The sequence below is a fragment of the Drosophila grimshawi genome, unplaced genomic scaffold (assembly GCF_018153295.1).
Source record: "Drosophila grimshawi isolate 15287-2541.00 unplaced genomic scaffold, ASM1815329v1 contig_545, whole genome shotgun sequence".
Lineage (NCBI taxonomy): Eukaryota > Metazoa > Arthropoda > Insecta > Diptera > Drosophilidae > Drosophila > Drosophila grimshawi.
This window is the reverse complement of record NW_025063357.1, coordinates 832,355-858,435: the sequence shown is the minus strand read 5'-3', so window position 1 is coordinate 858,435 and position 26,081 is coordinate 832,355. Positions and strand designations below refer to the sequence as shown.

The window sequence follows — 26,081 nt, the reverse complement described above, 5'->3', positions numbered from 1 at the left end:
GTCGTCTTTTGCCAGTGTGCCTGAGAAATTACACCCCAGAGTTTAGGATGAGCATACTTGGTATGCCTGCCCCATGTCTCACACTCCCCCTCCTTACCCAAGGATTGTTGAGTATTGAGCATTGCCACACTTTTCACCAACAACCGACGAGAAACAGAAGGACGAATATTTAACAATCAAATGACAAGAATTTAGTGTGTGTGTGCATGTTGTCTCTGTGCGTGTGTGTGTCTGATTATTGTTGCTCTTGCTGTTTTTTTTAATTTTTCAAGCTCTAAAATGAACTACTTGTGGGATGATGGACACGGCAGGCAATGAGCATTTGGGAAGCTGGGAATAAGACAGGAAGCTTTCTGGACGAGCACTTGGTGCACGCTTGCGAGCCTTTCAAATTTAGCGTATTAACTCATTAAACGTTGAAAAGCCCATTGCCTGCTAAATGTGCACACATCTGCCAAACGAGGTGTGTGTGTGTGCATGTGTAAAATATGCACAAGTGACGCCTATGTGGCTGGCTTTGCTTGGCTTGCTGCTACTGTGGCTACGGCTGGCATTTTTCACACTCAGACCGCGAGGGAGTGGTGTTGAGTGAGTGGGGGAGGGGTGGGTTATGGGGGGTAGTTTGCTTGAACTCGCCGCTTTATGCAATTTAAATTAATTTCTGTAATTATTTTAGTGGAGCACTTAAATGGCTTTATTTAAAATGCCCAAGCTTTGTGGCATGAGATCTTTTGTGCGTCTTTGATGGCGTTACTCATACACCGCGTTGCATGCGCTTAAAATATGCACAGGAAAGTGCGACATGGCTTAGCATAGCTAAAATGACAGTTGCGTGCCTCAAGTAATTACAACACAATTATAATGACCATGAAGTGTCGTCGTCGTAGTCTAAGTCTTGGCAGCCTTAGTCGCGCACTCAACGCAATGTGTTGCATGCCCCGGCAGACACTATGGCACCAGCTGCCAATTCTCAGTTCATTGCGATACGTCAAGCGGTAGCCGCAACGGCTTTAGAAGTGGCGCCACACCAGCTTTAGCAGTGACTTTTAGCACACGAAACTAAATGAAAACATTCCCAAGTTTCTTACCAAAGTTTTGCAGTTAACACAACAAAAATAAGAATAACAACAATGTGAACTACGGTAAACAATATTGTTTAACAAACTGTGGCATGCGGCATTCCGTCACTTATTAATTTAATAACAATGCAGAGAAACTGGCTCAGATAAGATAAACTTGGTATACAAAACTTGTTCGACTTTTGTTTAAAAAGTGTAAATAAAAATATACTTAAATTCTAGGAGTCTTTTAACTGACTTGTTGTTAGTAATTCCTGTAATTCTGGTCTAAACATGGAATAAGAAACAAAAATAATTCCAACAAAGACTTTAGCAGCCATGGTTCCATCTTGGTGCCTTAAGTATATAAATAAATTTATGTTATAACTTGAATACATAAAAAGAGAATAAATAACTTTAAATCTTTAACAATATTCCTTTATACTCAATTTGAATTATTCAATATAATAATATATAAAATACATATATATGAAAATGTCTAAGCTCCTCTTACCCTCAACCTATTGAAAATAAATATATTTTTGATTTATCTATTTATTCCGCTTTTCTGTTATGTCATCATAACTTTTCTTTTCCTTAAACAAACTTAGAAGATAATTTTGTCTTCATAGTTTTGCCGTTATGCACAAAAGATCGTTCTGTTCGAGTAATTTGTAAATCGTAGAATGCCTTATGTAACGCATTCTCGACGGAACTCTCTCCTCCTTTAATAAAATTTTCACTAAATAAATATATATCGTAGAAACCTCAGAACATGCATAGCTGTGGTAAACTTACTCCACAGCTTTTCTTTAGTTTTTTTTTTCTGGGGATTAGGAAACATTGACATAAATGTTGGACAATTTTACATTTTAAGAGCCCAGGTTTTTTTTTATTTATTGTATTCTTTAATTTTTTGTTTATCATTTAGAATTTAAAATTTTTTCTTTTAATTTAATATAATTAAATTCGAAACATTCATTTTAAATTGTTATTTTTTAGAACCTTTACAAAATTGTGCTCTGTTTTAGTCCACATTGAATAAATAAATACTATAATGAACTACTAATAAACAAGCCGATCTCAAAGACAACAAGAACTAGATACTTCAATTATAATGTAAAATCTCATACACCAAACGCATATCAAGTATATTTTATTTTTCGATAACTTTCACCGTTTCCAAAATTTCAATAAAAATTGATTACTTATCGAAATAATAGCCACAATTTTAAAGATATTCCTATATAATGAATAATATATATACTTTGACTAAGTATTGATAATTTTTACAAATTTCATTAAGATCGATTGAGAAACTGCGAGGAAAATCGTATTTTACCAAATTACACATCAGCAATATTTTTTAAACTAAAATATATCACCGATTTTTAAACATTCACCCAAAAATAATAACATTATCATTACACTAGATCAAAGTTGTGTAATTATATGAAAATATACATTTTAGCTCATAAATTGTCATCTATTTATCGTATTAACAATTACACTTTGATAGGATTGGAGAAAGTATCTACTTATCCAAGATAAGCAAAATTCAAACTTAACCATTGACTTACTTACACATTCCTATTAACTTTCCATTCAGAATAAACAGACAGATTAGCGCTATTTTATTAATATCAAATTTGTAATATTCTCTTTACTGTTCGCCTTCAAAAAAACTTGCACTACGTCCTGCAGGATTATATTAAAACACATGTTTGTTTCTGTGTATTTTTAAACTGTTTAATTTTTGTTTTGCAGCAGCTCATAATTTGCGCATTTATAAATAGGGTATATACATATATGCACACAGATATGTATATATATATATATGTATGTATGTATATATATATGTATATGTATATGTATGTATATGTATGTATATATATATATATATATATATATATATATATATATATATATACATTTATATATATATAGAAATGTATATATATGTATATATAAAATACAATAAATAATTGTTTAGATGCGGATGGTTTTACATTTGTTGTTTTGAATGCTACATTTTACAAAATTACGAATATGACAAATGCACATATGTATTTATGTATGTACGTGTTAATGTATTTATGTATTCATGTAGAAAGGAGGAAAGCTTGATACAATAACAGTCGAAGGAGGAGTTGCTTGTGGGTTAGTTTACGGATGCATCGCATGCCATTCTATTCCGCCGTGGAATCAATCAGTCAATGAAGGCACTTCCGGTTGCTCAATGGCTGCAGACTTTGTAGCAGCATCGTCCACCTTTTGCGGAGATTCTGGCACATTTTGGACAGGTTTTTCCTCGCCAGAAGCTTCCGTTGCTGTTGCCTCCGCTTCTGGCTCCAATGTTGAGGTCTGTTCCGATGAGGCGGTGTCCGTTTCCATCTCCGATGCCGATGCTACCGCCGCCGCTGCTGCAGCTGCAGCAGCTGCCGCCTTCGCCTTTGATTTGGCCTTCTTTTTGTTGGCGTTCTTCTTGGCATTGTTTGCCCGCTGCTGCTCCTCGGCAGCTTTGCATTTCTCTGCCTCGGCGGCGACAATCTTCGCGTCATTTGTCGTCAGCAGTTTCATTTGGTTCTGCAGATTGGCCAACGTTTGTTTCAGCTCCGCACAATTACGTGTCATCAGCTCCATTTTGGCATTGTCCGCCAGTGGTGCCACTTTAATGGGCTCTGGCTCTGGGGGCAGTTGCGGCATGGCGGGTATCTCAATATTCTGATCTCGCAGCGTCTGATGTAAAGTTGTCCTCTCTTGTTGCAGGGCCCGCAGCAGCTTTTGCAGCTGCTCCACCTGTTTGAGGAGACGTTCCGATTGCTGATCCCGCTGCTGCTTCTCGGTGGCCAGTTCAATCACCATGGCATTGGCCTTGTCATGCTTTTGACGCCAGCCGAGCGCTTCCTTTTCGATTTTCTTCGTGTGCTTTGACATTTTCTCCAGCTCCAGCTTGTAGCTGCTAAAGACTTCGTTGGATTTGTGCAGCGATTGCTGAAAATCATCGTATTTAGCCGTATAAATGTTCAACTGTTCCTTCATCTGCTGTTCCCGCTCCGTTAGCTCCTTGATGGCACGTTGCGCCTGCAACAGTTTCTCGAGTCCAATTTGATTTTCTCTGTTAATATATAGCATCAGAGTATATATGTGGAATTATAGGTAACGCGCTCACTTGGTGAGTATCTCCTTCTCCATGGCCGCCTCCACCTGTGCCTTGTTGAGCTTGGCCTGATGCAGCTGGGACTCCAGTTGAACCTGCTCGTTCAGCTTCTCCAAATGCTTCTCACGCGCCTGATATTGCTCCGCCAGCAGTTTTAACCTAAAAATAAAGAGAGAAGAAAAACAAATGATGAACATATGGTTGTCTTGTTGTGTGGCAGCCACACACACACACACACACACACAAACACAGAGGCACAAGCACATGGATGGTGTCTATAAATAGAGAGGCCGGTGTTTCTATTTGAGTTAATGTTGCTCACTTTTTGGTCATTTCGATGTTGTAATCGCGCAGTTTGATGTTCTCTTCATTGTTTTTGGTCAGCGACTTTTGCACCTCGTTCAGCGAGCTCTGAAACTTGATCTGGCTCTCCTTGCGTCGCTCCTCCTCCACCTTGATCTGCAGCATGCTCTCGTTCTTCACCGACTTGAGGATGCGCTGCTGCTCGCGGCACACCTCCTGCAGCTTGTCCCGCATCAGGACACTCTTGTTCAGCTCGCGCTGCACCTGCTCCTTCTCCCGCTGCTGCGCCTTCATCTGGCGCTGAAGCGCTCGCATCTCGCTGTTCAGTTTGCTCACCATCTTCTCGCTTTCCATGTGCCGCTGCAGCAGTAACTTCAGTTTGTCCTCATTTGTGCTGCACTCGTCCAAGGATTTTAGCACCTGCCAAATGTGTTGTTGTTGTTTAAAAGAATATGATTTGTCGATTGCCCTTACTTACCACATCCTCTAGTTTTGAGTCCCGCTGCTTTTCGTCGCGGGCGATCCGCTTGTTTTTGCTCGCCTTCTCCATGCTTGATCTTGATTCGTCCGTCCTTCCGTCTTTCTCTTTCTATATCTATCTATATCTCTATATGTATGTACCGCTCGTTCAAATTATTCCTATATTTGTTGAGTTTGCTGACTAAAGTGTAACCGAATATTTCAATTCCAAATGACCTATTCGCTTTAAGAAATTTAACCAAAATACGTCTGTAAATAAACATGTCTTCAAAAAAATATACCAAATAGTTGAAATATACCACCAAATCGACTAGGTGTGTCCGCTATTCGATAAGTTAGAGGGCGGGATGTTGCCAACATTCAAAAATGCGATATATACGCATAAGATAGCTGTCCAGCTATATTGAATTTAGCACAGTTGTATTCTATATTGATCTCAATTGTCATACATGTAAGCAAATAGCTATTCAGGATATGTTTGTCAGAATATTTTACCATTTAAGCAGCTCAATAAATATTAGCTTATATCTCTAACGTTTCCAATTTATGCCAATAGGTGGTGATTATCGATAGTTATTGTGGTTGAAACATCGGTAGCGATAGCACCTCTAGTTCTACACTCGATACATTCGATTGTAGGGTTAATTTTGTATGTATGCGTGTGTGTGACTTCGTCATATGACATTTTTCACGTCGCTCGTATCGAGTCTGCCTTCGCCTTCGTCACTTGCTTTTTTCAACTTGCACGGGAACCAGGGCAAAATCGAGCACCAAAAAAAACATTAAATTGTAGAAACAGCTTAAGATGGCCAGTCAAACGCAGGGAATACAGCAGTTGCTTGCTGCTGAAAAGAAGGCAGCCGAAAAGGTGGCCGAGGCCAGGAAACGTAAGTGCATATCGAACACAACAAAATTGCACCCCCTCACCCACTAAACGGTTGATAGTTACAAAAAAGCTTACGACTTTTTTTTCGCTAACGACAACGTAACGCGTTATGCGCCTCGAGTCGAATCGCGTATCGTGTCTCGAGTCACATGATGCGTTTTGCGTTTGAAGTAAATATTGACAGAAAGAGAGTAAAATTGAAAAAAATTGAATTAAATTGCAGGCAAGGCGAGGAGATTGAAGCAGGCCAAGGATGAGGCCACCGAGGAGATTGAGAAATTCCGTCAGGAGCGCGAGCGCGCCTTCAAAGAATTCGAGGCCAAGGTAAATATAAATCACAATTTACGATATGCACTTTTAAATACTTTTATTAATTTTGAAATATTTAAATAAAATCAGCACATGGGCAGCCGCGAGGGAGTTGCTGCTAAAATCGATGCGGATACTCGGGTGAAACTGTCGGACATGGAGGGGGCGATTCGGACGCGCAAGGAGCCCGTCATCCAGGAGATTTTGCAGTTCGTCTACAATATCTCGCCAGAGGTGCACAAAAACTACAACAAGAAGGTTTAGGGGCTGTTTCCAGCTGCTTTTATTTGATTGTTTTTGGCCAGCTCGCTCGCAAAAATATGCTCGTTTCTATTGTAAATTCGTTGTCCAAGTTCAACTCTTTTAATTCATAATTTAGCCACTTATTAATAATAGAGCGTACTATATGCCTATACATTAATTAAACACTGCTGTATTATTATTCCATATATTAAAATTTGTTGTTTCACCAAGAGAGTATCCCTCGGTGCAGTTATAAAATTTTTATATTTCTCATTCGTTAATTTGCCTTGGCCATTGTTTTCCAACTATTTGTATTGTATTTTGTATTTCAATTATGTTTAATTCCGTACAAATACAAGTTGTTTTCCTGAACTGGGTTTTCATTTTATGTATTCTAATTTTATATCAGAAGCACTGATAACATCAACGACGTTCAGACATGAATGACAGATGTACGGATTATCATTTTACTATTACAAGAAATGCTATCATTTTGTCGTGTGCCTTGTAACGATACAAACAGCCGGATGCGAATAATATGTTTATAAAATGTATCTCAAGAGTGTTCCTATGGATGAAAGAACTAAAATCATTCACCAAACCCAAAAAAACAACTTATAATTGTTAACGGTTCTTAAGCTATTAATCTGATATGGATCAGGCGGGGAACCAAACATAATTTTTAAAATGTTTGAAATTTGCTTTCATTCTGTTAACCATTATTTTTTAGATTGAGTCAAATAAGCTTTGATCTTAAATTGGTGATTTTGGGCTGCAAGTGTATTTAATCTTCGGTGTGCTTAAGATAAGCACACATTTTTCTCTTTTGCATTCTTATCAATGCACACATGTCGTACAACTTGTATGTCAGTCATTTTAGGTTTAGGTGATTTTTGCATTTGGTATTTTTTTCGTTAGGATTTTTCTCTGTATTTTTATCTTTGTAAGGGAATTGTAATCGTTAGTGTTTATTTTGGTTTCGTTCGGAGAGGTGCTGTGGCGCTCGCCGCTTGGTCTAGTCCATTATTTTAAGCGCAATCATTGCCAGTTAATTGTGTAATAAAAGAGAATGAATTACAGTGATAAGAGTCGCAATTGCTAAGTCCAATCATATCTGATGCTCGCGTTGACCGCTAGCTGACCAGCCTAACACATATACCCACACATACAGACACACACATAGATGACGAGCGAGAAATTCGCACAGTTTACCAAAAATTAAAACACGTCTAAAGCTAAATGCTAAATTTAGATAATAGCGGCTATGCTGCTGATGCGCTGGAAATGGAGACAGCGAAATCATCAGCATCAACCCAGATGCTGCCTGCCTCCGACGAGGTTTCCTCAAGGCTGTCGAGCGAAGAGCAACCAGCTGCTCAGTTTGAGAAACCCTATTCGGCTCCATTGGCGCCTTACAATGAGGAATTGTTGCAGCGAGTTGGCCTCGGAGACAGACTGGTGCCTAAAGGTAGCATCTGGGGCGGCGAAAGAGATGCCTCTCGGCGACTTGTGCGGCTCGAGCGAGGAGACTATGGCGACGATAAGTCTAATATCAGAAACTCATCGTCGTACGAAGCAATCAACATGCACGAGAAGCGCGCTAGATTCGCTGAGAGGTAAGCAAAATGAAGAAACACTTGGGGACATAATAAAAGCACCACTGTTTTTTTCTAATTTGTAAGTTTAAGGAACTTATAAAAACGTTTTTAAAAGACGAAAAATATCCTTAAACAAGTGAGAATGAAAAAGACATTATTTTATTCAGCGCTTTAAACTTACTTAACTTTAATAAAGTTGGAGCGAAGTTTCCCCGCACCAGGGAGGGAATGCCTGAATCAGAAAATAAAACGAAGTACCAACAGCGTTGTGTACTCAACCAAAGTTTATTCAAGATGTGATGTCTTCCCCGCTGAGGTCAACCTCATCATAGCCTTTCCCCTGCATTGAATAACCGACCATGCGGTATTCTTTCCCCTTGGGCTTAAACTTGCCCTTATGATGACCCTTGCCACTGCAACGGAACCAAAACTTTAAGATGGCTTATCGTTGGTTTCTTACTAGTCCACGCTTCCATTGGTGTCATCTCGATCAGTGCCTTCTTTCAAATAACCGTTGAACGTTTTGTTTACATATTCGCCGTTGTCGTAGCGAATGCATCAACTTCCCTGTCTGACGCTCTACCAGATTTTTGCACTCCACGAACTTGAGAAAAACCTCGACTCTTCCTTTGAGGAAATACACAAAAATCCGCCTTGATTTGTCATCAATAAACGTTGGGAAATACTTAGAGCCGCCAAGAGACTTTGCTTCGAAAGGGCCACACACATCAGTGTGCACTAGTTCCAGAAGTTCTTGCGCTCCTGGAAATGGCTGCACGTGAACCTTATTCAACATGCACGTCTTGCACGACTTTCGTTGTAATACGTTAACGTTTTCCATTCCTCGCACCAGCGCCTTGTTTGCCATTTCACACAAACTATCATAATTCACGTGACCATATCTGTTCTGCCACAACTCCTCCGTCTGATTTAACAGCAGCATAACATCTGTTACGATGGCTTTCAAACGTATACAGATTTCCTACTCGTTTGGCGTCGAGTATACATTCGCCGCTTTAAACACTCCTGCACTTGTTGCATCAAAATTTACAATGCACTTCTTTGCTATGGCTTGACCCACATACCAGTGTACACAAATCCGTTTTCAATTGAAATTCGCTTCTGCCTTCTGTTTGCAAGAAGCCGGCGTCCGCCAAACCGATTGTTTCGGTATGCGCCTCAAAATTTGAAGACATTTGTTTATCACAACACATATGACTTGTTGCTTCACTGTCCAAGCACCAGCCGAATTTCTTAAATTTCAATGCTGCTGTCCGTTCAACGACATTCTCATAAAGGTCTGGAAGACTGGAAAGCAAAATAATGACCTTGAGCTCGTCAACTATTGCTACTCCAATGCCGGAAGCTGATCCAGGATCCATTAAATGTGATCATGCGTGAATTGAGCAACTTTTTGTATACCGAGACTTTACGCACCGGCCCGCTTGGCTGATGGACTTCGCGCAACTTAGTCCATGCATCCTGCGGCATTGTGCAATTATTGCTGTATCCCAACTGCGATCCCTTAACATTTAGCGTGATCGCTGCCAAAGCCTTACGATCCAGAGCACTCCAGTTAATATTATCGCCAACCGCAGATTTCAGAAAATCCCCCGACGCATCTTCCCGTAGATCCACATGCACCAACATGCTTCGCATCTGTATGCTCCCAGAATCATAATTCTTTTCTTCAAGCATCTCAATTTTGTACAATACACTAATTTTTCTATTTCTGCGAAGCAATTTAAATTTACAAACATCCATCTGCTGATTTTTTCTTTTAACACATCCGAGTTCGTAACTCTGGATAATAAACTTTAACCAATTTTATGAGACCACGTACTCTGGGCCCATAACCTGTTAGAGCGGATTTTCCCCGTGTCAGGGAATGCCTGATTAAGAAAATAAAATGAAGTACCAACAGCGTTATGTACTCAACCAAAGTTTACTCAAGACTGTCGCGATGCTGTTAGTTAACAATATTGATATTCATTAATGAGGGACTTAACATATACATATACGTATATATAGACGCTCGGTTGCATTGAATGTAAATTAAGATAATTTTCAACAAAAATATAGAATCTGAAGGAAACAAATTGTAACACCATTTTTTAAATATGCACTGATAATTATGCAAATTAGAAATAAATAAGTGATTTCCATAAAGGTTGTAAGTGGTGCTTTAATTTGTTCGCTACTTTTGGGCACTTTTCTATTCAAAGGAGAAAGATATGTATTGAAAATAATTCCGCAAACAGAACTGACTTTCATTTATAGAGGGAGTACTAAACAATATATTAAAAACCAATATTTGAAAAATTGCGAAACTAATGGTTTGCTCTTCCTTTCATAAGAGAAAATCTCGTAGTTGTGCTATTATTTTCTTCGCAACTGTGTGTATGTATATATCTATGTGTGTGTGTATGCGTGTGTGTTTGCGTGTGTGTATGTGTGTGTGTATCTGTGTGTATGCACTATCGAGGCCTATACTAAGGGAAATGCTTATTAACTTAATTACCTTTCGTTTATTGCTATCTGTTGTTGTGCTCAGCTATTCGTGTTTACCGTTACAGGGTGATTCCCTACAGTTGGCTTAAATCAGAATTATCGGATTGTCGTTTTTAATGCGTTATTATTATTCTTATTATTATTATTCCTCCTACTTTAGAGATATTTTGATCAGAGCAGTTTCGCACACACTAAGAAATTTCTACATAGAAAAAAAAACCTTTTCAAAATAGGAACAGATTACTTGAAGAGTACAAATTTAATTTATTATTTGTGTATTGTATACATTTATATATATATATATATATATATATATATATATTCTTTTTTTTGGCAGAAAAATAGTGCGCAGAAATTTGATTTACTTGAAAATTAGAATCTATTCTAGAATTAAATCGTTTTGGGTCGTGCAAAGCCAACACGTTTTAGACATTAGTTTTAGCTATATCAATTTAGATAGGCGCCCTGTAAAAGCTCTTTGTACATTTGCAACGTTCTAAGTTTGTTTCTTTAAGATAAAAAATTGTCCGTCTTTTTAAAGTGTGAAATTATGTTGGACTGTCATAAATTGTTGATAAAAGCCCGTGATAAAATCTTTAATAAACAATCAGCAGATGTTTGGTTTGACTTCGGTCTGTGAGGGTAAATAATCTTCGGCGTTGATTCTTGATTTTTTAAATATACGGAATAGTTTTTAGATATTGTATGTATATACATATAAATTTATAGGCCTATATTTCTATATATGAAATATTATTAAATGTACTCAAGAAGTTACATTCCCGCGTTTTTTAAGCTGATGATTTTATGCTGCAATTGGAGTGTAATACTCTGATGTCGGTTAGTCTCTCATTTGTGCCCTTAATTACAATATAATATAATCACAGACGGTTTTTTAAGTTTCTCTATTAAAACACATTCTAATTGCAATTTCAAGTTTACTGTAAATTTGATGAATGTGTATATTGAAAATTGATCTAGAAGAAATGTGAATTTTAATGCACGTCTGAAAAGTACAAATATATATAACATTTATTAGCTGGCGTAGTGTACCCTGTATAAATCCAGATATTAATGCATTCATTTATCTCTGTATCTTAGTAACAAAGGTCACTCCCCTTTTAGGTTGATATTTAATTCATATTATCAAACGGTATAATTAACGGCATTCACTAACAGGATAGTAGACGGTTTTCTGATAATTGTTATGACATATTGGAATAACTGTTACTGTGTAACTACTACGAAAGCCGGAATCAGAATCCCACACACACACACACTCACGCAAACAGATTTCCGCGCAAACAGAGATTAAAGCTCACTGATCTGATATGCTCTGCTCAAGTGCTCTGACTCACTCTCTTACACAGCCATGCTCACGTTGTCTTGTTCGACGCAGACGCTAGCAACAGCTGATTTCTCACTCTCGCCTGAGTGTAAGTTGGAATGTGTGCTGTCAAAGGGTGGGGCGGGGGTAACAGGTGCTTGACAATACAACCCGGTAAACGGGCAGACGCCTCTTGAATTACTCTCTTCGCTCAGCTGATTGTCGGCGAAGTCTCTTTTTCTTTTTTGTTCAGTTGGTTGACGTTGCTGCTGCGCGTTGGTCGTCGTCATCGCGCTGGGTTTTTTTCTACATCCACTGTGCTTAAGTGAATATTTATATTAATAATTCGCGTGAAAAAAATTGAAAGACATTAGTGTAACCATATTTTTTTTTTTGCACATTTTTTTGGCTAATGTCAGTTTACTATTGGGTAGGTTAACAACATGACAGAGGATGCGATACTCTACTTTGATGAATTCTTTTATTGGGCTTTTCTTGGTTACGAGCAGTTGTGATGTATTAATCATCAGTTCGGGGACATAATTCAATGACTTCTCTGTGTGCATATCTTTTGTGTGGGTGCACATGATGCGTGTGTCAGTTTATTATTATTATAATTTTTTAAATTTGTATTTGTTATTTATATATCCACTTATTTGTCAAATCAAGACGGCCTATAACGCAAGAATGAACTATATGTCAAGCAATGCGTTATATAAGCTATATATATTTAAAATGCTTCTGCCAATTCTCTCATCTTTCTCTCATTTTTGTGTTTTGAATAAATTTTATATGTCGTGGCCTTGATTACAAAAAATAAGTTTATATATATGACACTATAAAACAGTGGGCTTGTAGTCGAAAAAATACCTCCAGTGTGTCCAAATGTATTGTGTGTAAATGTGTCTAATTTTTAAGAAACTTCAAGTTAATCACTTTGTGCTGGAAGGTCATTTTTGGTATGAACTTTTGCGGCATATAAATAATACAATCTAAAATCGAAACCATAAACACGAATAATAGGCGCAAAGAGAACACTCATCAACGAACTGCGGATAAATATAGCTAAAAACACTCAACTTTAAATGAAGTTGCAGCAACTAATTCGTTTTGGTTATTCACATTTAATGGGAAAACCAAGTTGTGTACCACAATGCATAAATAATTGAAATGTGGTACAGAAAACTTACAGGCTTTACAAATATACGTTCTTTTTTGATAAAAAATGAACAATGCTTTATTTACATTGTTTTCTTATGTCATATATTAACCCAAAAGAAGAGAGACCCCTGCATAAAACCTTATCGCTTTTTTAAATGCACTTCTGATAATTTTAATAATGTTCGCGATACCAACATTTTACAAAGATTCTTATTACAGAAGTAAAACAAGGCTTTTATAATCGTAATGATAAAATGTATACTCATAATTGGATTAGTGTGATTAAGTTCTGGCTAGCAGCGCCTCGAATTTCAACCAAATTGTGTTATCTATTATAAAGAAAGCAAGTGTTATTTAAAATATTTAGAAACCGTCAAATAATCGTCTTGATAAGAGCTGAATTAAGTATCACATACATTTTGCTCTCGACGATTATTCATACTCATTGAATATGTACTTGTTGTTAATTTGATGCTATAGTGATTCACCGGAGGTATTTTTTAAAGCGCCAAAGCATCTGAATCATAAGAGATGTCAATGGAAATGTGTTTCACAGGCAAATAATAAATTACAATATATAATTTCATATATATATATATACATATATATATATATATATATATATATATATGAAAAAGTGTAGGCAATTTTCTCATTAGCACGTGTCTACAAATTGGCATTCGCTCCAGGGAGAAGTTGAAAATATAGGGTGATGAGAAATTTAAAATGTCTCTGTGCTGTTTTGCGTTGTTATGACTTGTGTACATTTTCACAATTCTCTATTTGATATACAAAACGGCTGCATAAACAAATAAATTCATCAATACATAAACAATCCCCTGATGTTCACATAGGCGCCGTCTGGCTTGCAGTTAAATGTACTGTCTTCGTTATAATATTATACGTGTCATTTAGTGTTAACGGCTCTCATTCGCATTGACCTGAATAATTGGGGAGTGGAGTGCCGTAGCTGTTATGAGCTCTGGACACGCCAGGCCACAGGACGTCCCTGTTGCGCTAATAGGTCGTATAGAGACCCCGGGGAATCATTCCAGGGCAGTGTCCTTGTATTGGCTTTTGTTTAATGAAATCACTCTCACATATTTATCCATTATACAATAACATATTGTGACCGTTAAAATTGAAAATATATGTTTGCCGTACTCAACAGCGAGTCATCCACATTTCAACTGCCAGACGCACCCGAACAGCAACTGTCGAACGGCAAGTCCAGCCAGCATAGGGCGAACAGCTTCAGCCACTCCACACCTCTACTGCCAATGACTGAACCCACTCTGGACACCAATAGCTACGATGAGCGCGAGTGCAGCTGCCCACGGGAATTTTACCAAAGAGCCGAGCTCAACACTTCATTGTTCTTTGCAGACTGCAAACGATCGATTGATTTTGTTTTGGCCTACAAGATCAATTCACACGCACCCACGGAGGTGGAGTATGCGGATAAGCGACGCATATTTGAGGAGAGACTTATAAAACAGGGACTCGAGGTGGAGATCAGTCACTTGGATCAAATCTATTTTGTCAAAGTGAGTAGTGTTTGAAATAAATTCTAGTTATTATTTGCTAAACAATACGTCAAATTCACATATTTCAGTTGCATGCTCCTCTGGAGGTGTTGCGTCGCTATGCGGAGATACTTAAGCTGCGTATGCCCATGAAGGAGGTGAGTACCCATTTCTGTAGCCTTACGTTTTACACCCTGGGTGCATACAGTTTCATGCACAATGATTGTTTTAATATGCACATGTTTTATGTTATTTTAGTTCTTATCTAATTTGAGTGTAAATGAAAGGTCAAATCGTCTACAATATGCGGCGCAGTGTTTGTCAAAGGTCTGCCAAATTATTCTGGTCAAAATTAAGCATAATTAACAATTGTTATAGAAAAGCTCCTAACCAACCAAATGGTCAATCACATAAAATAGTAACATTGAGAACATAGATAATTAATATTTTATAATATTGTGAAGTGTTTAATGAGTCGATATATGAGTCCGTCTGTCTATCTGGGGCTAACTTTATATATTTCAATAACTATATCTTCCTTAGGAACTATCCATATATGTTTTTCTTTTTTCTAGTTTCTTAGTTAACCAAGGCCCTCTTATTGTAATTATTATGCCTTTAAGATATTGCAAGTAGATGTCGATATTATAATTTTCGTAATCATAATCTAATTATAATAATCAATCATAAATTATGTTATAATCTTTATAGATGTGGGCTGGTGGAGCTCGGCCAGAGATAGCTGTTCTTTCTTAAATTATGTAAAACCCAGGAGCAGTATGATTTCTAGATATTACAAATTTAATGGGAATGTGCTTTATTTCAACTGACTGCAGTTTAATCAAAATAGCTTTAAAAATTGAGAGAATATATGTTGTTAGAATTGACTATAACAGTCTGTTGATGTGAATCAGTAATATGTAATATATTGTTTTGAGAACGCATTTTCCCATCCATGCATTAAAAACTTAATGTTTAACTTAATATGTAAAATGATCTGAAATAATCGTGCAGAAAATTGATCATTTTATCGTTTTAAATATGTTTTTCATTACATATCCACAATAAATATAATGTGTATAAATATTTGAATTTATATTCAAAATAAGTGCTAGTATTATTCATTGTAGTTTATTCAGCTTTTACTTACGCCACAATTATAAAAAGTGCTCTAGCTAGTTTTGTTTGATGTTATTTTACCAAGTACATTTTGAGAAAACATGCAATTTCCTGGCTAAATAATCATTGTTTTATATTATTTCAGATACCCGGCTTATCTGTGGTAAAAACTTCAACAAAAAGTGTATTTTCTAGTCTCAAAACAGTCTGGCAATTCTTTCTGCGTAATATTTATGTTGACGAGAATTTGTTCCCGAAACGTGCCCATCGATTTACGGCCATCTACAGCCGTGACAAGGAATATCTGTAAGTCTGAACATTGTGGTTACTTATAACAAGCTAATAATTTGTATCATTGCTTATAGATTCGACATACGTCAGGACTGCTTTTTTACGACCGCAGTGCGTTCTCGTATTGTGGAATTCATTTTGGATCGCCAGCGCTTTCCTGCCAAGCGAGACAGTGAAATGGCCTTTGGCATCGAACGCTTGATAGCCATGGGTGTCTATTGTGCCGCCTATCCGTTGCATGATGTGACTATTATTAATATTATCAATAAAAACTATTTAATCTAATAGTTGATTTTTAAACAACAGGGCGACATTATGGAGGTGGGCACAATGCGTGAACTGCTCTACACAAACTGGGCGTCGGTGAAGAAATGGTATCGCTATCAGCCACTGGATGATATTAAGGAGTACTTTGGCGTCAAGATTGGTAAGAATTCGTCACGAAATGTGAAAACACACCCTTTCTGACAACTGCATTGTGCAATTTCTAGGACTCTACTTTGCCTGGCTGGGCTACTACACGTACATGCTGTTGCTGGCCTCCATAGTTGGTCTTGCTTGTTTTCTTTACTCCTGGATTTCCCTTAAGAATTATGTGCCTGTGTAATTTACTATGAAATACTATTGCAAACTTTGCTTTAGCTAATGGATATTTTTGCATTTGCAGTAAAGATATTTGTTTGCGATCAAACGTCAATATCACAATGTGTCCGCTGTGCGAGTGGTGTGAATTCTGGGATCTGAAAGAGACCTGCAACTACGCAAAGATAACATATCTTATTGACAATCCGAGTACCGTATTCTTTGCCGTTTTCATGTCCTTTTGGGCGACACTTTTTCTGGAGCTTTGGAAACGCTATTCAGCTGAAATTACGCATCGATGGGATTTAACCGGTTTCGATGTGCACGAAGAGCATCCAAGGCCGCAGTATTTGGCGCGTCTGAAGAACATTAAACCAACACGGACCGACTACGTCACCAATATAAAAGAGCCGACGGTGCCATTTTGGCGAATGAAGTTGCCAGCAACCGTGTTCAGTTTCTCCGTGGTGCTGCTACTGATTGCCTCGGCATTTGTTGCTCTCGTCGCCGTTGTCGTTTATCGCATGTCCCTGGTGGCCACCCTAAACAATGACCGGAGCGGAATGACCACATCGAAAGCGATTGTTGTGGCGACTTCAGCGGCGGCATTTGTCAATCTCTGCTTGCTTTATGTTCTCAACTATGTAAGTAGCTGATAATAAGATCAACTCTGATCTAACTGATGTAATTAATTCGCTTTATTTCAGTTATATAGTCACTTGGCCGAGTATCTGACTGAACTCGAAATGTGGCGCACTCAAACACAATTTGACGATTCGCTGACGTTGAAGATTTACTTGTTGCAATTCGTAAATTATTATGCGTCCATATTTTATATAGCATTCTTTAAGGGCAAATATATTGGCCATCCGGGTCAGTACATAAAGGTATTTCAGTACCGGCAGGAAGAGGTAATTTTGCGTATTCGTCGTAATTGTATTACTTCTAATTGATCCGTGTTTTTAGTGCTCCTCGGGTGGCTGTCTGACAGAGCTGTGCATACAGCTGGCTATTATAATGATAGGCAAGCAGGCATTTAATACCATACTGGAGGTATGCTTGCCTATGTTTTGGCGCCGGGTGCTGGTCATTAAAGTAGGCCTCAAGAAACTCATTGGAAACGCGGTTAAGCCTAACAAGGGCAAAGATGAGCGCTGGATGCGTGATTTCAAATTGCTGGACTGGGGCGCACGTAGCCTGTTTCCGGAGTATCTGGAAATGGTATTGCAATATGGTTTTGTTACCATTTTTGTGGCTGCCTTTCCGCTTGCTCCATTCTTTGCGCTACTCAATAACATACTCGAAATGCGCTTGGATGCCAAGAAGCTACTGACGCATCACAAGAGGGCGGTTTCACAGCGTGTACGGGATATTGGTGTCTGGTATCGCATACTGGACTGCATTGGCAAGCTAAGTGTCATCACGAATGTGAGTTGAAACTATTCTTGTTGTGAGCAATAATGTGACTTATTTAATTATTTAGGGATTTATCATTGCGTTCACTTCGGATATGATACCTCGTTGGGTATATAGGTATAAGTCAGAAAATGGGAGCTTGGATGGCTACTTGGACTTTACATTGTCCGAATTTAAAATCTCTGATTCCGCAGAGCTTCGCAGACTGGCTAGTGATTCTTCCAATATAACCACGTGCAAGTAAATATATTTTCAATGCGTATTCTCTAAGTTGTCTTTTAACTTACGTTTTCTTTTCCTTATACCAAGGTACACGGACTTTCGGGAGCCGCCTAATTCACCAAACCAGTATACCTATTCGGACATGTACTTTATTATTTTGGCTTGTCGTTTGGCCTTCGTAGTCGTTTTTGAAGTGAGTTGAATTGGGCATGCTCTGCATTGTTCGTTTTATTTGTTTAATTACATAAATGCTTGTACATCGAATGAGAAAATACCTTTAATTTATGAAATCCGTTAGATTAGTTTGCTTTCTGTTCGTTCAGATGTGTATAGAATGCCAATTAATAGCCAGTGAATGCTTTAAACCTTGATATGCTGAAACATACCGGACGTTTCCACAATGCTCTCCTGCAGCGCTCGATTCTCATTTGTTGATGTCTTCAGCATGCGGTACAGTGCATAAATGCCATAGGCAAAGAGCGCATTTAGTACTACCAGAAATAAATCGGATTAATTGCGTTATTCCTGGTCGTGAGATTGTGAGCCTAGCTTACCAATAAATACACCAAAGAGCACGCTGCGCGCAATGCGTCGATCTATGGAGGCATCCACTTCATCAATTTTTAGCTCTAGGCATACAAAGATAGCCACTTCGATGATCATCGATGCACACGCATTAATCAACCATGGGGCAATACAAATAAGTCGTCGCTATTCAGTAAAAATAAAGTAGATAAATTATTTAGCAATATATTCAGCAGCAAATTTCTAACTTGTCTGATGCCATCGACTAGAATACAAGCCACCACCAGATTTATCAACGCCTTTACCCAAACAGTGACCGTCAATATCATATAGAATGCCTGTGAAAATTCATGGACCAGCACATAGTCCACTACAGAATCAATGAGTTATTTTTATAAAAACTGATTTACATCGCTTTCTCTGGTTACCCAATGTGGCCACAAATGTTCCAAATGGACTCAGGATCTGCACATCACTCTGTTGCCATTGGGTCAAGTCCATAAAATCGTTATATAGATGATAGCTGCACAGGCTCAAGGTGCACAGAGCAATTAAAACATCCAAAGAGGCTATGCTTAGGCCAAAGGAGCGTATATTCAAACAGGCAAATCGTTTCATTGTTGCAGAAGTACTAAATTGTTGATAGCTTTATTTCTTTGTTGTATTTTTTTATATATATAATATTTAATTATCAGATGTATTTTGAATGGCAATTACTTGAAATACTTATTTTGTTTAAATTCACGAAATTTTTATTTAATTTGTGGTTTTTATGTTGTTTTATTTAATATCCTTTTCTGTTAGATCCTCGAAATTATTTATTTATCGATTTTTGTGAACGCGTGCGTTCGATTCAAACTATTTGCCGCTACTAAATCAAACATTTGCATTGTGTGACAAAATTAGGTCCGGCTTTAATTTATTTGCCATTTTCTCTTCTTGTAATTTCTTTGTTTCTTTTTCTATTTATGTTTTAGATAGATAAGTTCTCACTTGTGTTTTTCGCTTGTACATAAGTGGCACATGAACTAGATCTATGGGCTTACTTGATTCTTCATTTTGAAATGTATCCCAGCTCTTTAACTAATGTTTTGACCATATTAGGGTGGAGGCTAATGTCTGTCTGCCAAGTGATTAGCAAAAGAATTGAATTAACAACAAAGTGTTCTTTTGTTTCGGTGGCTGGGCGATGATGCATTTTTATGGTTTTACTTTGAGCTAATGACCCCAATTGGTAGAAGTGGTGAAAATTGACAACAAACGGTTCTACAGTTAGTTAAATGTAAATGCTGTTTGAAGGTTGTTCCTTAGCGAATTAATCAGTTTTGTGAAATTGTAAATTTTGTAGAAGCACATGGGTTCATAAAATTATTTTTATATTAATATTATAATAAATAATAGTATATTTTTCGAATGTCTTTCATATTTTTCAGAACTTTGTGGCCCTTGTAATGATATTTGTGCGCTGGTGCATTCCCGACATGAGCGTAGAGCTGCGGGATCAAATAAGACGGGAAATCTACATCACGAATGAAATTATCATTAATCAAGAAGCGCAACGCGCTCGTTTTGGTAAGTTGTTCAAATATTGTCTTAATATATTAACCTATCACTGTTGCCAATATTCAAAGACTTTTGACTTTTCACACTTCACTTATCATGCTAATAAAACCATAATACTAAATACAAACCGAATCTTTTGGCAATATTGGTACTCACTTAGAATAAAATGCTTATGTATTTATAATTTGTACTTTCAGAACGCTCTAGGCGAATGTCGATGTCACGAAATCCAAGCGTAGATGATGTGGATGCTGCCTCTGTGACTGAACCCAATTTAAAGTTAATACAAATGGAAAAACTACTCACCGCAAATGAAATTGAAATGGACTCAATTATACATGGAGAAAATTCGACCACAGGCATCTCTGGTGCAGACTGTTAGAAACAACTTTGAAAATCGAATGCACAGTGATCTGCACAAATTTGCATATTTATTTATATTTGATTTTTAGTTTAGGTTGTAAAAGTGCTTCATTGTGTTATATAAGTTCCTTTGCAGAAACTTAATTAGTGATATAAATTTTTGAAATACGTATGTGCAAATGCTTGCAATATGGTTAAAAAGCTTTACTCATTCAACCACTAGAATTTGTTTATAACAATCGTGAATGTGATACAAATGCACTACTAAAATACCTATTGGTACCTATTGGGTACTTGTGCAATGTCTCAGTGTAGATAAAATTAAATCTCAAATAGTTAAGCCCATTAAGTGCCAAACTAAATATTGCACAAAATATTTTCGTTATTGATATTAAAATTAAAAAGCATTAGCTTTTCAATTTGTCAACGACAAAGAATTACCACAGAAGAAATTAATTCTTTGTAAATGGCGTTATTGTTAAAATCATTTTTGTTTTTAGTTTGCAATGTACTTAGAGTGCACATACAAAAATTTCATACTTCCTTAAATCTCATCAATTTTTACTAAATCTCAGGCTCTCTCGAACACCCATTGAAATCTCATCTAAACAAGCATAAACTATAAAAAAATGTGAATATATTTAGATGAAGTAGTTATATTAAAAAAAATTTAGTAGACATATATTATCGGTGCAATAATGTATTTATTGTATTCAAATAATAACATTAATATGTTATAAATATTATCTTTTGATATTGTGTATTGAAATAAATATTGTATTTACCGTTTATAAAGTAAAACTGTTTTATACGGCAAATAATTTGGACTACGTTTCAATATTTATAATCTGTTTATTTTAATTATTTACAAATTATTCGACCAAGTCGAAGTCGATTGTCTGCTTAATGCTTAAAATGACCAATAAATTAAAGTTCTCTTATTTATATAGATAATTTTATAAAAATTTAAATTAACATTTTAAAATACTGATACATTAGAATCATAAAGATTATTGTCTCAGTAGATTAGGAATTTTCATATTTGTATCGGTTTGGAAAAGTCTCCTTTAATACATATATATATACATGTAAATGTAGCTTAGCTAAAATTTATCGTGAGTTGTGTTTTTTTAAATGTTACTTTACTGACTAGTGGTTTACTAAAGTTTGGTCACCTACTGAAATATTGAAATATTTTTTTCAAATTTATGGCCATCGATTTTTTTTTGATAATGCTTGACCTTGATTGGTTTCTGAGCAAAATCTATAATTAAATGTCTAGATAGGTATTTTCTGGTAGATAATTAGTTATGTTATGTTCCAACTGGTTGTGGAGACAACAATTTAGCTCGCCCTCCATTCATCGCTTTTATGTTCTGAACCCATTAAAATTAACCAAAAAAAAAATCAGAAATTTTTTTTTTTTTTTTTTTTTAAATTTTTTTCTATTTACAAATAAAAAACAACATTTATTAAACTTAGAAAAGTTTTCAATTGTTTTAAATTTAAATATAAATATTTTTTTTGAAATGGATAATATTTGAAAAAAGTGTAAGTGTATATTTGAAACCTTAAAATACTGATGTTAAATGATAATATAATGAAGCAGAAAGCCATTATTACAGTTATGAGTAAAATGTAGGAAAATGTACCCTGGAACTAAGGAAAAAATACCCCGAATAGACACAACCTTAAGTTTTTAAAATACATTGTCTGAATAATAAGCAGAGTAAAAGTTATGGAGATATTCAAAAATTCGGGACGATTTTGTCTGTGTATAAGCATTTGGGTGTTGGACTGAATATCTAAAAGATTAACAACTTATGATATGAGAGGATTTGGGTTCACGGTATGGGCTAGGCGAGCACTCTCAAAGATTCTTACTTGTTTTTCTTTTTAAGATCACACTATATATATATATATATATGTCATTTTGAAATTCATTTAATTAAATCTTTAACAGCTTTAATGTTAAGGTCTCTACGCTTAATTGTTTGCCGAACTAATTGGAGGATTATCTAACATAAGTCAGACCATGGCATTGCCTTTTTGGTGAATTCTGCTGGCTCACAGCCAGCCCTTATCAGCACAAACTTGGACTTTCACTTCCTCAATTTGCTGTGTAGTCGAAATGAGCGCTCAATTTCTTCAAGTGCATTCTAGCTCATACATCAACCAAGAATCAGTTGCTTTTCCATTGCTGGACGTCGATGACATCCCCAAAGCGCAACAAGCATGCACAGTTGAGAGCAACCTTCACACTTCACTGAGAGCTTGTTGCTATACTGGGGCCAAGTGCGGGAGTGGGATGTCCAATGTTGATGTTGAGAGAGCTCCCCTTTTGGTGCGCATGTGCCAAACAATGACGTCACTTGGGAAAGCGTGCGCTCTGTTATGTGGAGCGCAGCTGTTTTTCTTGCCGCCAGCGCAAATGGCGCACATGTCGCTGTCGCTGTCGATGGCGTTGGCGTTGGCAGCGTCCTCTGTTCACTCTGGGCTCATGAAAATAATAATTTTCATTCGTTTATTTTGTTTTCCACAGAGTGGTGCGCATTTGGCTGTTCGTCGTGCTCTCTGCGGTTCGTGGTGCGGTTTCTGTAATTGGTTCTACTTCGTTGTCAGATTTGTTGTCATCGCACAGTTTGTTTTACGGATTTCTCGTGTGAACGGCCAAGCAAAAGCCGGACGCGGGATAATGCTGGGTTCGATTGCCGTTCGTTGTTGCCGCTGCTTCCATTCGAATCCGCTGCTTGGACCAATTCAGGTGCAATTGCAGCGGGCATTGCCCTAAGGAGGAGGGTGTTGTCCAGGCAACTTGCGGGGCATAAACCGGGAGGCAATTAAGTAACTTAATTCGTCAAGGCCGCTCAGCCGGAAATCACAAGTATGTCCTAATTAAATAAATTCCTACGCATGTATGGATGTGTGTGTTTAATATATCCTAATTAAATCTCGACACAATCGAGTACCTTCAGGCCAAATGACCGTTTGCGATTTCTAGACTATCGATTTTGGTTGCCGTTGCCAGTTTAGCATTTGAGGAAATGCTTTCCTTCATTCAATGCTAACTTAGTGTGTATGTGTTGTGTGTAGTGTGTGTGTGTGTGCTCTCGGATTTGGCGTCTTTGCAGTTGCATTGCGGCGCCTTGGCGCCTCTTTGTTTAACTCGTTGGGCGCCTCATTTCGACAAGTTTTTCACTTGTGAGGAGATAGCTGAGTTTTTCTTTGTACTCCATTGTGCTCTTGTCTTGGGTTCATGGGGCGAATCTTTAAATAAACTGTGGCATATATTAAAATACGAAAAGGTTTAAAGTTACCAATTGTAACAGGAAGCCGACTAAAATTTGTGTATTATTTGAAAATTTTGCAACTTTGGGAGTTCTCAAGAATTTTGTCGTGTATTATAATCTGCTTACAATATTCTTGGGTTATACATTATCATAAATATACTTGTACTTTGTTTTGATACTGTTTCCTCGCTAAATTGCGAGTTGCCTTCAGAAATTGTTGATAATTTTATTGATTTAATAAGCGACTCTGAGTGGGTATCTGAACTTATGCATTAGTCATTAATACCGCGTTGATTTCGCGATATATAATATTCCTGAAGTAATTAAACGTAACTTTAATACGATTAAAATTATTTATTTAGCTTTGCTGTGTGTCTACGTGCTTAACGGTCTGTGTGGCATATGTGCAAATATCCAGAACCACACGGACTTGCCACACACTCGAATTACAATCCAAACAGTGGCCAAATACTCCGATTGACTGACTGACTGTTCCTGTTCCACAACATTTCTAAATAAGGCATATGGGGCAGTTGACAGTCTTTTGTTTCCTGTCAGCATACCTTCTGAATGCACAGGCTAAAGTACAACAACGAGTAACCGATTGTGTTTAACTGACATTGAAAAATGATGGTGCCACTCGACTATAAATTAAACTACTTTTATTACTTTAAAATGTGGGTGATGCTTATTGTTATACTTTGATACCCAAGGTATCAATAGTATGTTGGTTTTGTGCAATGTTGGTCATGCTGTCTGTCTGTCTGTCTGTCTGTCCGTCTGTATGAAAGCAACTTTTTTCGACACCATTAGAGATAGAGACTTGAAACTTGGAACACGTACTGGACTGTGCACGCGTCAGACAAAGGGTATAAATTGGAGTGCTACGTCCACCAGGGCGCTGCAGTTTTCAGGTGTCAGTCACCAAATTTGATTTGTAGGTTGTTGGCAATGTCCTTCGGGGATTTGTTTATGCCACGCCCACCTCTGCCGCGCCAACGCCCATTGCCTATAAAAATTTCAAATGGCTTTGTCTTCCGCAGTTTTTGAGTTAGAGTCGTCAAATTAGGTAAGTATGTTACTGGTAGCCGCCTTTAAGAGCCGATAACTTTTATCATGGCCACGCCCACACCCGCCGCCCCAGGAACTTCGGCCCTAGAAATCTGAATTGCGCAAATCTTCCACAATTTGTGAGCTAGTCACCAAATCTTAAAAGTATTACTGGTAACTCCCGTAAGATATCGATAAAATTGGATGACCACGCCCGCTCCACCTCTCTAAACCAATACATCTGTTAGTGCAATTCGATAAGACCATTTGTCTCACACAATTTGAAAGCTCGAGTCACAAAATCTGAAAGGTATATTGCTAATTATTTGGACCACTCCCACCCTCACTCCCTAAAACGATAAAAGCATATACCTTCCACAATTTAAGAGCTACATTTACCAAACTAGGAAGGTAGATTACTAAGATCGTATTAAAACATTTGGCCACACCCACTTGCGCTTCCAAAATTCCCAGAAGCCTACATCTCCCGTAATTGAACAACTACAGTTACCAAACTTGGAAGGAAGATTACTAGAAAATTTCTCAAATAATTTTTTCAATCACGCCGGCTCCCGCACCCAAAATTTCCAAAATCACATATCTCCATAATTTAAGCGCCACGGTTGCCAAACTTCGAAGGAACGTTACTAGCTTATATCTACCGCAATTTGAAAGGCAAAATTGGACAGTGCGTTTTGGCTACACCCATCCAGTCCTTTGGTACTTGTTATCTGCTGGGCTTACTTATGATACCAAAGTATTTCGCAGTTACGCCTGCAACGTTCTTTTTTTTTTTTTTTTTTTTTTTTATGTAAGGCAATGAAATGTGTGTAAGTAGAGCCTGAATGTGTCATGGTGGTGATCAATTATGTACCAATTTAATCATACCGATTAAAGAATCGAGGATAAATTGTGACTTAAGTCTAATATTTAGCCCAGCATTAGCTGAACTCCACATGCTTAGCGAATTGAATTAACACTTCCTCTTTGTCATGGGGGCTAATAAATTAGATTAAATCAGATAAAAATAGAGGTTTTATTTTGGTTATAATCAAGAAATGTGCCGCAATATAAAAACCAATGCAAACTTAACAAAAA

General features: G+C 37.2%; 4 protein-coding genes across 8 annotated transcripts; 2 read left to right on the top strand and 2 right to left on the bottom strand.

Annotated features, from left to right (window-relative positions):
- Positions 1 to 2,964: 2,964 nt before the first annotated feature.
- Positions 2,965 to 5,168, bottom strand: LOC6570031 (alpha-taxilin). Its single transcript, XM_001996204.2, has 4 exons — positions 5,000 to 5,168; positions 4,541 to 4,941; positions 4,231 to 4,377; positions 2,965 to 4,176 (listed from the first exon to the last, which is right to left on the bottom strand). Exons 1-4 carry the CDS (start codon positions 5,069 to 5,071, stop codon positions 3,264 to 3,266), a joined length of 1,533 nt encoding a protein of 510 aa, XP_001996240.1. The 5' UTR covers positions 5,072 to 5,168; the 3' UTR covers positions 2,965 to 3,263.
- A 487-nt stretch (positions 5,169 to 5,655) lies between these two features.
- Positions 5,656 to 6,811, top strand: LOC6570032 (V-type proton ATPase subunit G). Its single transcript, XM_001996205.2, has 3 exons — positions 5,656 to 5,888; positions 6,111 to 6,211; positions 6,287 to 6,811. Exons 1-3 carry the CDS (start codon positions 5,807 to 5,809, stop codon positions 6,458 to 6,460), a joined length of 357 nt encoding a protein of 118 aa, XP_001996241.1. The 5' UTR covers positions 5,656 to 5,806; the 3' UTR covers positions 6,461 to 6,811.
- A 611-nt stretch (positions 6,812 to 7,422) lies between these two features.
- Positions 7,423 to 21,332, top strand: LOC6570033 (anoctamin-1). Of its 5 annotated transcripts, none has more exons than XM_032741792.1 (15): positions 7,423 to 7,495; positions 14,208 to 14,583; positions 14,652 to 14,720; positions 14,821 to 14,889; positions 15,827 to 15,987; positions 16,047 to 16,215; positions 16,279 to 16,399; positions 16,464 to 16,575; positions 16,640 to 17,198; positions 17,262 to 17,465; positions 17,521 to 17,982; positions 18,038 to 18,210; positions 18,280 to 18,385; positions 20,151 to 20,289; positions 20,478 to 21,332. In XM_032741792.1, the coding sequence occupies exons 2-15, from the start codon at positions 14,317 to 14,319 to the stop codon at positions 20,660 to 20,662; spliced, it is 2,796 nt and encodes a 931-aa protein (XP_032597683.1). In that variant the 5' UTR covers positions 7,423 to 7,495; positions 14,208 to 14,316; the 3' UTR covers positions 20,663 to 21,332. The 5 variants fall into 5 exon arrangements, with proteins under 5 accessions (XP_032597683.1, XP_032597681.1, XP_001996242.1 ...); XM_032741790.2 differs by lacking the exon at positions 7,423 to 7,495 and adding an exon at positions 7,509 to 8,055; XM_032741793.1 differs by lacking the exon at positions 7,423 to 7,495 and adding an exon at positions 12,119 to 12,200.
- On the bottom strand, positions 18,424 to 19,335 carry LOC116806023. The gene is made up of 4 exons (XM_032741794.1): positions 19,146 to 19,335; positions 18,966 to 19,087; positions 18,747 to 18,903; positions 18,424 to 18,683 (listed from the first exon to the last, which is right to left on the bottom strand). The coding sequence occupies exons 1-4, from the start codon at positions 19,333 to 19,335 to the stop codon at positions 18,553 to 18,555; spliced, it is 600 nt and encodes a 199-aa protein (XP_032597685.1). The 3' UTR covers positions 18,424 to 18,552.
- Positions 21,333 to 26,081: the final 4,749 nt, after the last annotated feature.